The 14,249-nt window shown below is 42.7% G+C and overlaps 1 protein-coding gene across 1 annotated transcript; it reads right to left on the bottom strand.

Moving 5' to 3' along the window:
• Positions 1-4,521: 4,521 nt before the first annotated feature.
• On the bottom strand, positions 4,522-13,137 carry GORASP1 (golgi reassembly stacking protein 1). Its single transcript, XM_057398296.1, has 9 exons — positions 13,011-13,137; positions 10,542-10,622; positions 9,254-9,457; positions 8,495-8,581; positions 8,003-8,133; positions 7,354-7,495; positions 6,708-6,852; positions 6,204-6,353; positions 4,522-4,988 (listed from the first exon to the last, which is right to left on the bottom strand). Exons 1-9 carry the CDS (start codon positions 13,071-13,073, stop codon positions 4,765-4,767), a joined length of 1,227 nt encoding a protein of 408 aa, XP_057254279.1. The 5' UTR covers positions 13,074-13,137; the 3' UTR covers positions 4,522-4,764.
• Positions 13,138-14,249: the final 1,112 nt, after the last annotated feature.

Genomic DNA, 14,249 nt, shown 5'->3' with positions numbered 1-14,249 from the left:
TTTTCAAGTTGTTTTGTGTATTGAATCAATTACGCAGTTTCAGAGCTTGGACCATTGCCATTGAATGGCTGCACTACACGGGAATTCAGAGTCCTTTGAAGACTCAACTAATCGAATGGCAGAAGAAATGGCAGGCCTTAACAGAAGTCCTTAAAGATGATCTTTTAATATGATTGGATATAAGAATTTAGCAGGCATGCAGACTTTCAAATGCAAACTCTGAGATTTTGTTGAGGTGGAGAATGTGCTCGAGTAACACTGTTGGCATGGGCAGTGTGAGCTTTTGTACTACAAAATGCAGAGAATCACAGAATGGTTTGAGTTGGAGGGGACCTTAAAGCTCAGCCAGTTTCAACCCCCTGCCACAGGCATGGACACCTTCTGCTAGACCAAGTTGTTCCAAGCCCTGTCCAGCCTGGCCTTGAACACTGCCAGGGATGGGGCAGCCACAGCTTCTCTGGGCAACCTGTGCCAGGGCCTCACCACTCTTACAGGGAAGAGCTTCTGCCTCAGCTCTCATCTAAATCTGCCCTCTGTCAGTTTAAAGCCATTCCCCCTTGTCCTGTCCTTGTGTGTCCTTGTAAAAAGCCCCCCTCCAGATTTCTTTTTGGCCTCTTCACGTACTGGAAGCTGCTGTGTTAAGGTTTCCAAGCAGCCTCATCTTCTCCAGGCTGAACAAGCCCAGCTCTCTCAGCCTGTCGCCATAGGAGATCTGCTCCAGCCCTCAGCGTATCTTTGGCCTCCTCTGGACTCACTGCAACAGGTCCATGTCTTTCTTCTGCTGGCTTATCTTGGGAGCCCCTCAATGGAGTACTGAAGGCTCTCATGAGAGCGGAAGATAGGGAAACAATCCTCTCCCTCGAGCTGCTGGTGACGCAGCCCAGGAAATGGTTGGTTTCTGGGCTGCAAGCGCCCACTGATGGCTCATGGTGAGCTTCTTGTCAACCAGTACCTCCAAGTCCTTTTTTTGTAGAATTGTGCTATCTGTAAAAGTCCTGAAGGCAAGACCAGGAGGGTCCCCTACCCAGCACTGAGGAGTTGATATGAGTCACAGCTCACCAGGACATGGGGAACAGAGTGAAAAGAGTTCACCAGAATCATAGGAAAGGCCACTGCTTTGTAGAAGTTTTCAAGTTCCCAATGGAAGGGAGTTGTAAATGTAGTATTTAGTGCTGTAACCTGTCTCCCAGAAAATTGTCTATGACAGGCAATCTCTTTTCGGGTGGGGTAGTGCTGAAAGCCAGGCTCAAGAGTTGCATCTGAAGTGCAAGAATCATTCTGGGAAGAACCACTTGAAGCATTTAGCATTAACTTCTAGAAACAGTAAAAAAACTACTCAAAGAGTAGCAGGAGATAATAACATAGTTCTACCTCATTGCCAAGTGTTGGGAAAATGAGGGACTTGGGATTTATTAGTTTGAAGGTCCATTAGTTTGAGGGGTGGGAGAGTGGCAGCTGGGGGAGCATGTATGTGCTTCTCAGTCAGGCTGGAGCAGAGCACTGGATTGCTGCATGAAGAACAACCAGCTCCATGGCTCAGATCCTGCAAGAGTCAACCCATTGATCTGAGAGCTGCTGCCTCAGGAGGCAGGGACTTAGCCAATGTGAATTAGCATGAAGGTGCCAAGGAAGGGGAGAGGATGTGTTTGTCAAAGATGAAGGCTTAGACTGACTGTTAAGTCATGAATCCAGTTACTCCACACTTTGGCCATGCATCACACCAAAGTATTACTTTTTCTTTCACAGATGGTCCCATTTGATTCAAACTTTATCCCTAGAAATTTCTTGAACTTGACATGCAGCATAAGTCTTTAAGCACATGACCTTATTCTGGTAGGTGTGTGCTCCCAATGAGAGCCAGGTGGAGTCACCACCCTGCTAGACAGCAGGACTGTTAAAGTACACACACACTTAAGCCATCGAGGAAGTGATTGACTGAAATTGTTTCCTGTACTACGGGGTGGAGGTTTTTCTGTAAGCAGCTGTGCAAACATCATGCAGATCAGAGGTGCTGGTTAGAGACTGGGTGGGATACATCCCATCTCTCCCTGAAGAATATTGTGATGCCATCATTCGCATGGGATTATGAATGCTGTGTTACTTTTTGTAGCTTAGAAAGGTAACCTTCCTTTTAAGGTGCTGTTATGAGAGAACCAATGCAAATTAGTGTTTGCTTAAGGCAAAAGCAAAGAGGGAGGATGTGAGGATGTTAGTGGCAATGCCCAGGAAGCTGAACACAGATTAACACAGTAAAATCAAATGCAGCAAGTAACCTCTAACTGCTTTCACTTCACCAGAGGCAGCAGTACCTAGATCTGTCTGAATTGCTTGGAGGTGAAAACATTTGCCTGGTTATGGGAGAAGACGGAGAATGGGAAGGGTGATGAAGGGAATGATGAATTAAGGGCTTCTCCCTGGGAAGCTGCCTCAACTGCTTTCCATTTCTGCTAAACCCACAGTGCCGCAGCACAGGGGTGTGGGCAGAACGGGTCTGCTGCTTCCCCAGTTAGCGCTGGAAACCAAGACATTCAAATCAGCTTTCTCACTTCAGTATCCACCAATAAATGAGTACTTTCTACTTCTCTTTGTTTCAGCAGAGATGTATCTTCAAGCAGCTCAAAAGCTAACATACAACTTCCCAAGAGAAAAGGAATTTGATGAGAAACAGCTCATTTTGCATTTAAACGATAAAGGCACAGGTTAGAATACAACATGCTGCTGCTAGAGGTTTAATGCTAGGTCCATGACCAAAGAATCAAATTTTCATGAACAGCTAAGACTCACCCCCTCTCCCCAGAGTCAGCTGACACGGAACAGGGTGGATGCAGGTGGCCCAAAGCATTACACCATTTATTACTTTGCCATTTCAAATTTAGCGTAAGTTTTGACATTCTATGCTCTTAAATTTCCAAAGGGTGCTTATGGTACAGCAGCACTTAAATGAGCTACCACCAGCTTAGAAACACTCCTGGCAAAGGTGTAAGACTAGAAGCAGTCCTAAACAAACAACAACAAAAACCCAAAGAGAGCACCTAGATGTCTGCAGTCATCAGGCTCTGAGACCAAACAAACTTACCCATAGCTTCAATCACATTTATTTTTAGTGTTTGGCTGTTCACCCTTGTAGCAGGCAGTTGGGGAAAGAAAAGAGGAAAATCATCTTAGCAATACAGCAAAATGAAAATAATCTTTTTACTATTGAGTTTAAAATGTCTTCATTCTCCTACCAGAAGTTAGGGCTTAATACATTCTTCTTTAAAGAAAAAGATATTTTGACCATCCCTTTCAGAACAACTGTATTTCAAGTGAAAACAGTATTTCAGACTAATGAGAGAGATGAGGGGATATAAAGGATGGATTTAATGTAAGGGCAGACTCCCCTGAAGATTGCTCTTGTGCTACACAAGCCTTTGGTTAAACTGAGGTGTTCCAGGTAATCCCATGGGACACAGGCTTACTGTCCTGTGTCATGGAGTGGCATCAGCCTCATCACTCACTTCCCTGCCTCATCTCAGTAGGAACAGATTGCGACACAGGGTAGGGAAAAGGAAATTGGACAATATTGTGCTAAATAAGCATACTCCAACTTACATCTACCTTAAGCACCCACCTAACCTCGTACCCCATTCTCTTAATTTATGAAGGATTTTCACCACACTAACTGTACCAGCTCTAGTGAAGTTATTCCCAACTATCAACTTTAAAATTCCATTACGAATCACTCCCTTGAGGGGTATAAACCCACCCAGATTTCTGTTGTCATTCATTTTGTGTTTGCTATTACATTCAGAAGCTCTTTGGAGAAAAGTGCAAACAAAACAGCTGTAAAAACCAATAGACGTTGTTGCACGAATGTGTTCCCTCCCTGTGTCTTGAACTTAACAATTTGTATAAAAATAGCAATGGGTGAACAGAAAAGCACAACTAAAGAAAAGCTATTTCTGTCACTACAGAAACCACAACACATTCATGAAAAGGCTAATCACCCTGAAAACACAGACAACCACGTTTTTCACTTCAGTTTGTTTCAAAGAACCATGATGCTTCCCCCCACCTTTTCTTTTTAACTGTGAGACCAAACACATGATCTATGAAGAGCTGAAGTGAAGGACAGGCCCCACCAACCATGATTCTGTCCTCTCTATATGCTGCAACTGCAAACCACACAGTGCATCCTTTCTTGCAAAGGTATTGTAGAGATGGTACACAAATAACTGCTACAGCAAAGGGACTCTTAAACAAGGAAAGTAATAGTTTGCACACTAATAAGTAGGAATCCCAGGGTAGGAAATGCCTTGAAAGGCACCAGAGCTGTCCCAGTGAGGTGTACCGTTAGAAAAATCTTTCTTGCAAGTCAAAACCATCAATATTTTTAATGCCATCAATCATACTGAGAAAATCATCAATTGTCACTGTTCAGGCACGTGCAGGCAAATGTGACTTCAGGAACTTGACTTTTTGCCAGTCTCCAACTTGTTCCTGCATTAATTTCTCCATTAATTTGATTATTTTTGGACAGAGTTCCAAAATTTGAAGACAGATCAATCCATTAAAAAATAATTGGAAGAGATAACAGGATACGTACTTCATATGATTTCTTTCATAATACGTTAACAAAATAGAATGACTGTAATTCTTTCAGGATCAGAAAAATACTCCAAGCTGTAGTGTTACAGCACATGGCAGTCTGTAAACAAAACCAGCATCCACTTCACCTGTCATCTGGTGCGCTTCTTTCTGTTCACATGCTGCTTCATCATCTGGTTACACCGGTGTAGTAGTTAAGGAATTCTTAATACTGTCGTTGAACCGCATAACTGCATCTTCAAAGGAATCAGTTTCTGCTGTTGTGTTTGAAGAGATTTCATGAGGAAGAGCTAAAGAAGGTAACGATGGAACTGAAGACAGCAGCTCATCCAACTCGGGCTGCTTGACTGAGCCTTCAGAACACATGGTTGTGTCTTCAGGGTCCAAAGCTGTGGCATTTTCTGGGAAATGGAAACAGATTGAAAAAAAAACCGAAACCAAACAAATAAACAAAACTTGTCAGTCTAATGTGCAGTGCCTCTGGTGCCCATACATCATGAGAAACCAGCTTGAATGAGACACCTCATACAGGCACATAACCAGACTCACAACTGTCAACTACATGGGCTGTGCTTACTCAGCTCTCCCCAAATTCAGAAAATCTGATGGTACAAGCAGGTTTTTAACAGGCCATGAACCATTTTGTCTGCTGTATTCCTAATGCTGGAGATTTGGGGTTTACCATTCCTAAGTCACTCCACCTTTTGAAAGGGAAAGGCATTCACAGTGTGAAGAATTTCATTTTTTTCTTTTAATAGAAAAGTGTATTGGGTTTATATGGCAAAGTTTTTTTGGGGGAGGGCAGGGGGCTAAAGGGGTGGCTTCTATGAGAAGCTTCCCCTGTGTCCAACAGAGACAATGCCAGCTGGCTCCAAGATGGACCTGCTGCTGGTCAAGGCTGTGGCCTATCAGTGACAGTGATATCATCTCTGGGATACCTGCTGCAAGGCAGGAGATAGAGGATTTGGGAGTAAAGTTGAACTTGGGAAGAATGGAGGGGTGGGGAGGGGAGGTGTTTTAAGAATTTGGTTTGATTTCTCATTCTCTTACTCTGATTTTATTGGTAAGAAATTAAAATCAATTTCCCCAAGTAAAATCTATTTTGCCCATGACAGTAATTGCTGAGTGATCTCTCCCTGTCCTTATCTTGACCCATAAGCCTCTCATTATATTTTCTCTTCCCTGTTCACCTGAGGAAGGGAGTGTCAGAGTGGCTTTGATGGGCACCTGGCATCCAGCCAGGGTCAGCCCACCACAAAAAGTCACTATTAAGATGACTGCAATTTTTCTTTCACTTTACAGGGTGAAGGCAAGCCTGTGGTAAAAAAACCCATATACACTGATTTTAGAAATATGTACTTTTAAGGTCAGTTTAATCTGGATCATCAACATTTTCATTTAAAGGCACAATATATAATCTTACAAAAAAAAAATATTTTTTGACCACTTCTAAACTTGATTTCTGCTACGTTTCCATCTCATTTTAGCCAATCCCCTTTCTGATTTTTCTTACAAGTGGCTGGTTTCCAAAAAGCATGATGCTGTGGAGCATGCATGAGTTGGTGCCACTCCAGAAATTAGGTCAGAGGCCCAAAGGAAATATTGAATACACTTACCAAAACAAGCAGAAGTGTCATTGTCTGACATTAACTTCTCAGTGCCTACGAAAGCATCTGCTGCTGGTGTGTTAAAGGAGGCAGATGAAGACATGTCGGACACTTTTAAGTTTGCGAGTTCAGGAAATGAATCAGACATATCTAGAAATCCTGAAGGAGAAAGCAAACATTATAGTACTGACTTAGACATAACACAAATTCAGACTGAAAAAAGACATGTTATATCAGGACTGAAGTCACTGAAGTCCCCTCCCTGCTAAATACAAATGATTTTAACCTAGATGTTAGCTGTCATCAGTGGAAAGATCCCTGCAGAATGTCAGCCTCAGTCAGGCTTCCAGTACCCAAATTCTACAGCTTTAAAATGCAGTGAAGTCAAAAACTTCAAGGAAAACCACCACCAATGCTCCTAGTTCCTCACATAAGTCTCAGACTCAAGATGTTACTAGTTTATTTAGATGTCCTCTGAAGAACTGCTGAAAAAAAACACCTAAGGAAACATACCTGGATCCATAACTCTCTGGAGAGGGGGAGGAGGAGAAAGTGAGCTTTCTGGTGAATAACTACTCATTTCTTGATCTGCAGAATGATCCAAGTTCGTAAGTACTTCACAGTTGTCACTCTGAGAAGTAGGTGCCAATAAAGGAGTCTGGAATGACACAGTAAGAAGAAAAGCATCTTTTTGTATCTAAAGCTTCAGCTGAAAATGATCTTCCTATGAAAGCATTCTGCCTTGGTCTCCAAATACACCAATTCAGAGAACCCACGACCGCCAAACCACCGATCAGGGCATGTTCCAATGTAGTCTTTTAAAGCCAGTACGTTCAGAACAGTCCACTCTTAATTCTTGTAGGTGTATTTTATTTCCTAGTGAGCAGGGTATTCTTCTAATTCTCATTGACTGACACAGTTGTAGTACGCAAGGCTTCAAAATGTGAAGAAAATATCTGGCAAAGATTTCTATCGGCCAACACTGGTGACCTGCCAGCTGCTCAGCATAAGCAGCTATCACTTTCTCTTCACATAACTGTTTCATTCAAGCAAAGTTGTATGCTGTACCCAAATATACTGCACTATAAATGTTCCAACAAGCAAAACACTTAGAAACTCCAGAGAACATGCCAAAGATATGAACTAATTTCTTACATACCTCTGTGTAGCCATCAGTAGATGCTACAGGAGTTCCAGCTTCTGGCAAGGGTGAAGGTGGTTTGCTTTCTGGCTTTTTCTTGGCTATTGTAGACTGTGTTGGAATTCTGTGCAAGTAGCCATATCCAATACCACATCCTAAACTGGACACGGAAAGTAAAACAAGACTTGAAAAACAAAACTAGTAAGCATTTTAAATTCTGAGTCTCTAAAGAGTTTGAGTCTTTAATCTATAGCAAGAAATGCCTACCTGCAAGAATCATTTTACTTACTTGCAGTACTCAAGGAGCACTCTGCATTTGACATTTTGACATACATAAGTTAGCCTTCAGTTGATTATTTTTGTATCTTTACAAAATAGATAACCTGACTATGAGAATGTAGCTAGTGACTCTGATACTGGGGAAGTCAACACAAGTTTGGATCCAGAACATGCCTAATTCCTTGTTCTAAGATAGTTTGTGTTTTGTGTTCGGTTGTTGGTTTTTTTTGGAAAGATTAACAGTTTTGTTTGACAAGTGTAAGTAAACAAAGCTTAACTTGAAATTGACAAGCTGTAATCAACAGTAATAATACTCTTAGCAAGAGCCCATTTACAGTGAGTATATAACCTGTCATCAGCCAATGACTGTCCGGAGGGAGATCAGTACCTTCCTTCTCCACCCCAAGCTCCATTGGGAGTCACAACTACCTCTCGAATGGAATCTGCTTCAGTGTTATAAACCATCAGCTTCAGCGGCTTTCCCTCATGGGATTCAATCAGGGAAAAGAAATCCTCCGACTAAGAAAAAAGAGAAAGTAATGGTTGTTAAACTCAAATGCACAAGACAAGGAGCTGGAAGCAGCTTAGCATTTTAGGTAGTTATTTACTTCAACATGAAATATTACAACCCCAGAGACAGACTAAAACTCACTAGTACAGTTTGATCTTTAGGGGCAACTTTTTCTTTATTGTCACATTTAAAAAAAAGATAATGTTTACCTGACCCATGAAGCATCTGTCATAAACATCAACCTCCTAAAATCCCTAAACACGATCCCCACACATTCGATGTACACACCATTAGACTTATAAAAAAACATAAAATCCAGACCCTACAATATACACTTGGCAGGCAAGACTGAAGAAACATGGGCCCTACCTCCTGAAGAATCTGATCAGATCCCACAACGTAGTCAGTGTATGGCTGTAGACCAGCTAGAGCTGCAGGAGATGCAGGTTCAACATCCTGTGACAGAATAACATTGAGTCATATGTACTTGCAGAAGGATAAACTACCCCACTATTAAAAGCAAAAGCTAACCCCAAAACCAACTGAAGGACAGAACATTTTAATTATGGGACAAAATAGCAGTCCTGAAAAAGTCTACCCCTAGGTGTGAAATCTTGCAAAAAATCCTGAGTAAGAAAGACCAAGGTGCTACCAATTCAAAACAGGATCCTCTGAAGATGTTGAGAAGTTGTGCTTATTTAAACAATCAGAAACATAACAGTCTTTCCTACTCAGTTCTACTCTTTCAGCTATTCTTCTCGATCTTAAAATAGTTTTTTGGTGCTTTTTGTAACATTAATATTAATGCAGTTTAGCCAACACAGAGGCACCAATCAGGCCAGAATCTTTTTGCTTTTGCCACTGATTCTTCAATATAGGATGAAAAAACCTTCTCCTCATCACGCACTATTTGGTCCAGTTGGGATGGAGTTAATTTTGCTTTACAGTAACAGGCAATATTTAACAGTCATCCACTACTTTTCCCTATTCAGATAGCTCAGACAAAACTCCAAGACTACCTCTGTGTGATTTCAGCATTGTACTTCCACATATATGTTAATTCTAAACATTACCCTTTAAAACAAGGTTGTATGAACACTGACAAGCCACCAAAGAATTCTGTCTCACCAAAACATGCCACACATGTTCATTGGCTCCCTGGAAACTGCAGAACCTCACACTGGCTCCAAGAAGACCTTGTCCTCCCCACATGTTACTGGGGATCACCTCCACCTCTCTCATTTTCATTGTTTTGATATTATACACCTCCAGCTTCACTGCTTTTTCAGCATTTGCCTTCAGGAGATCTTTCAGCATATTGTTTTCCTTATTCTGTAGAGCACAAAATGAGAGATGATTAATATTATTTCTAGTGGCACCTGTCATACAGATGTCATGCCTGTGTCAGAATTTGAATACAAAGAACTAAAACTGTCAAAGTATAGGCTCTGTGCTTTAAAAATAGTCCCAGCAGTTCAATTTTTTTTCATTAGAAAGAAGCGCTGTCAGCTCATGTCCCTTTACATAAGCACTTACTACTACTCCATTTAATCACTTACATTCCTGCTCTTTGTAACTGCTATTAAATTATATCAGCAATATTAGATCTCAACTATGTAGCCTAACAATAAGCAGCAACATTGTTCTTCATGCTTCTGATCCCAGTCCTTATTCAATAACCCTTCACAGTCAGCGCATATTGGCTGCGAAGGGACAGGCTGTTTGTGAGTTGCTTAGAGAACTATCATTATTTCTGCCCTGTTAAAAGATTAAATGATCTTCCACCAAAACCTACCATTATAACAATCACTTTCAGAAGGAGCCTCCGCTAACAAAAGCAAGACAAACTTAATGAATTCAGCTCATATGTACTTAGGGTGAAGCATATAGCCAAAGCTGCAAGCCTTTTAAACAAAAAAAAAACAAAAAAAAAAACAAAAAAAACAATCAAACCAAAGCTCAATTCTTTTCTCATAACTCAACATAGAGGAACAGTGTTCCCAGTCTTAAAGTACAATCAGACAGGCTATGACTCTTTTCCATGCTTTATCAAATGTTGAAATGTTGAAACAAGTTTGCTTAAATAAATGTTGAGCTCTTACCATTGACTCACCAATTTGATATTCTTGTGGCAGAAAATACACATGAATGACTAATATCATAAACATGGTGTTAATCTGTTAAGGAGTTTGGGTGACTAAAGGCATAAATAAGGCTCTTTCCTCAAATCTGGATCCAGCCAGAGAAGAGATTTTGAACACTGCCAAGTTTCGCTTTATCTTTAAATGCCATATACAATGTCCAATATGAAAAGCTTTATTTACCGCAACAGCTTTGGCCTCTACGTTACAGCATTACAATACCCGTATTTCATGCAAGTAAAAAAAAAGAAACAATAAAATCATTTGAGGCTTACAAGCCTAGTGTGTCCTATGGCAATTATGAAATCAAAGAAAGGTTCCAGTCCTCCTTGTTGAGCTGGGGAGTTTTCTTGAACCTGCAAAACATACATTTTAGGTTTACATTATGTTACAGTGTTAATATTTACACTTGATTCAATATTGACTTTAGAGCAGAACCACAGGTGAGATCACAGACTTTGGAAAGCAGTCCACAACTGTGAATTTGTTATTATAAGACTATGAACAATGAGCGTCCAAATTAAGCTGTAAAAATCAGGTTTTGGACTCCACACAAGACACAAGTATTGCGATTCAGAGTGCACAGCACAGAATTATTAAACACTGAAGACTCTGGAGAAGAGCTTAGTTTCCAAAGCGCTACTTCAGGATTTTCTTCCATGCTAGTAATAGCCTGAGAACACTGAGAGCCCCCAGTTACATCACAGCCATGTTTTACATAAATACAATTTACAGTTGGGTTCCCACAACTTACAGCACATTTGAATAGGAACACTTAAAAGCGTATGCTACAAACACATGGCTAACCACAAGTACTGGTCAAGAAGATTGCTATCTCTTACAGAAGATTCATGAAGAGTCGCAACATCTCAATTTCATTATAACCAGGTTATTGTAAAATAGTGTAAAAAAGAAATATAGCGAATACCTATTAAAACACACTCACACTGGGATAAAACCCACCAAAAGTTACATGGAGCTTGATATATGCAGAGTATGTGAAAGCATACCCACTTCAAAGTATACTGACACAGCAACATATATCAAGGGAACCGCTGCGATCAAGCTTACCAGTTTGTACTGCTTTCATCTTTACCTTTTGTTAATGCAACAGCACAGCCCTTAACCTGCAATACGTTTGAGTTCCGAAAGCCACCCCACAATTTAAACACTAAGTTACAACCCATGCACCACCTAATCCAAAAAGTACATTGCTAACAAACTTTAAACTGCTACCTCTCACATTTGGTCTTGTGCTACCCAGCTGCTGTTTATTTTTAGTTCTAATAAAGTTGTATCAGTACTGGGGCTTTTGCTGGCATAACTGTCTATTCAGGTTACAAAATATACTTAAGTAACAGCACAATTATTTCAGCAAAAGCTTTTAAAGAAAATAAAAACCCCAAAACCACATAACACCTCATGCTTTATTTTTAACAGTCAAAACTGACCACTGTAACCACAACTGGAGTAGGAAGTATTAACTTACATCACAACCCTAGACTGCATCTAAAGCAAACAGCCAGCTTATGCTGAAACAAAAGTTTAAAAGGTTAAGAAAAGTTTACTCCAAATTCTAAATAATGTGCAAGAAGCCTTACAATGTAAATATCACGTAACAGGACATCAAGGATGAAAATGTATGCAAAAAGAAGTACACGGAAGCTATTACAGAGCTCATGACATAGCTGTTCAGATATCTAAACGCCATAGAGACTCCCATACGATGATGTAAGTTGCAAAAAACCCTGCAGTATTTGGTCTTCAAAATGACACCTATCAGAATTTGCATGAATTCCATATAGCAAAAAGAAATTACTTTGTCTCCTGCATACTGTAGGTGTCCAAAATCACCCTTCAGAAAACTCAGCAGTATGCTGCACTTAGCACGAAAGAAGGCTGCACTTTGTGACCAACCGTCACTTCATACGGAGCTAACCCAGTTAAGGAGACTGACAAAAGTGGAACCCCTAACAACAGTGGTAACCTATAAGCATATCTTGTGACACTGAGAAACACACACCACCGATGAAGTGGAAAGCAGCACGCTGGAAAAACGTTTCCGCTCTTATTCAGGGAGGAAGACCACCAACTAAATGAAGTGATGACGTCTGCAACAGCTGTTATCAGCAATCCTTCTGCCTACGTTTAAGCTCCAAGTTACGCATTTAAACCACTGTGCGTGCAGACAATCTGCCAGATGCAGGAGTTAGAGCAAATCTGCATCTCCATACAACGCCTGTGAGAAGCAGCCCCTCAGGAAAACACTGTCTGAAGCAGGAATCAGCCCCCAGCCAAGATGCTGTAAAGAACCGCAGAGAAATGAGTCACATCTGCCAGTCAATGTAATCTGGAAGAGAGCGAGGCCGCAGAAAGGGCTATCCTGCTCTTAAACCATGCCAAGTTCCTCGAAAGCTGCACAAAAGGCTCCCCTCAACTGCCGGCAGCCAAGACACGGCAGGTCGAGGCTCTGAGCCTAGCGAAGCCGACAGGGCGGGTACCCATGGCCTCCGGGGCGGCACGGCCGCTCCTCCCCCGCCGTCGTGGCAGTTCCCTGGAAGGATCCGACAAGTGAGGGCCAGGGAGCCCGCGGCCGACAGGCCCCAGCCCAGCGCCCTCGCAGGGGGCTCGGCCTGCCTCGGCCGCCACAGACCGGAGGGGGAGAAACGGGACCCCGCGCGCCGCCGGTCCCGCCTCAGCGCCCGCCGCGAAGCCGCCCGCGGGCCCGGCGGCGGCCGCCTCACCCCGTGCACATGGAAGCCCTCGGCGCCGCCATCGGGAACCTCGGAGCTCGATCCCAGGCCCATGCCCGGCGCCGTGCCCACGGCCGCGGAGCGGAGGGCTCAGCCGGCGACGGCGACGGCGACGGCAACAACAACGAACATCGCCCTCGACACCACCCCCTCAGCCGACGGCCTCGCAGGCCTGAGCAAGCGAGCGCCGAGCACAGCGCCCTCTACGGCGGAGGAAGATGGGAACTGAGCTCCGCTCTGCTGTCTGGCGTGACGCGGTGACGGGGCGGGGTCGGGGGAAGCGGCCAGTAAGCGGCGGGAGCTGTGCTGATGGCCGGCGTTGCGGTGGTGGTTGCTGAGGCGGGTTAGGTGGCAGCTGGTTTCCAGAGCCACCAGGCCGCAGCCGTCTTTCAGTTTAAAGCTGTTCCCCCTTGTCCTATCACTATCTGCCCTTGCAAAAAGCCCCTTTCCAGCTCTCTTGTCGGCCCTTTTAGGCTCTAGAAACTGCTCCTCAGGTCTCCCAGAGCCTTCTGTTTTCGAGGCTGAACAAGTCCAGCGCTCTCAGCCCGTCTTCATTTCAAAAGAGCAAATATTTCTGTTCTGTTCCCCCCCTAGGAACGTATTATGGGCTATGCTCAAGAAAAATATATCCACCAGCTGAGAAAATCTGGCATTAGAACTGAAGAAGCAAATCAGTGGTCCCATGTTGCTGTTTTTCAAGACACAGGGAGCCTTGTGATTAGGTGATTATTAAGAAGTGGTGATATTTCTATTTCCATGAAATTTCATATCTGCTCTGCTTTTTTTTTTTACTTAGGATGAATTGTGTCAGTATTTAAAGGGTGGCTACAAAGAACATGGAGGCTCCCTTTGTACAAGGAGCCACATGGAAAAGATGAGGGGTCATGGGCGCAAGTTGCTCCCAGAGAGATTCCAGCTGGACATGAGGAAATTTTTTCACAGTGAGAACAGTCTGTTGTTGGAATAATCTCCCCAGGGAAGTGGTGGGTTCCCCAGCACCGGACACTTAAGTTTCACCTGGACAGGCTGCTGGGCCATCTAGCCTAGGTCATGCTTTACCTAGAAAGCCTGGACCAGATGAAACTTGAGGTCCTTCTCAACCTGGGATTTTATGATTCTATGATTGAATTCTTCTGATTCTGCCTTTAACTTATTAATGTTCTGAAAGTTTTCTATTGGTAGTAATAATCTTAAGCATTATTATATTAATATAGTTAAAGTGCCGGTTAT

This window comes from Pezoporus wallicus, unplaced genomic scaffold, assembly GCF_028554395.1.
Source record: "Pezoporus wallicus isolate ANWC-B61680 ecotype Strahan unplaced genomic scaffold, APGP_CSIRO_Pwel_v1 contig_7237, whole genome shotgun sequence".
Taxonomy (NCBI): domain Eukaryota; kingdom Metazoa; phylum Chordata; class Aves; order Psittaciformes; family Psittacidae; genus Pezoporus; species Pezoporus wallicus.
The sequence above is the reverse complement of the archived record's forward strand: the minus strand, read 5'-3'. Positions and strand labels throughout refer to the sequence as shown.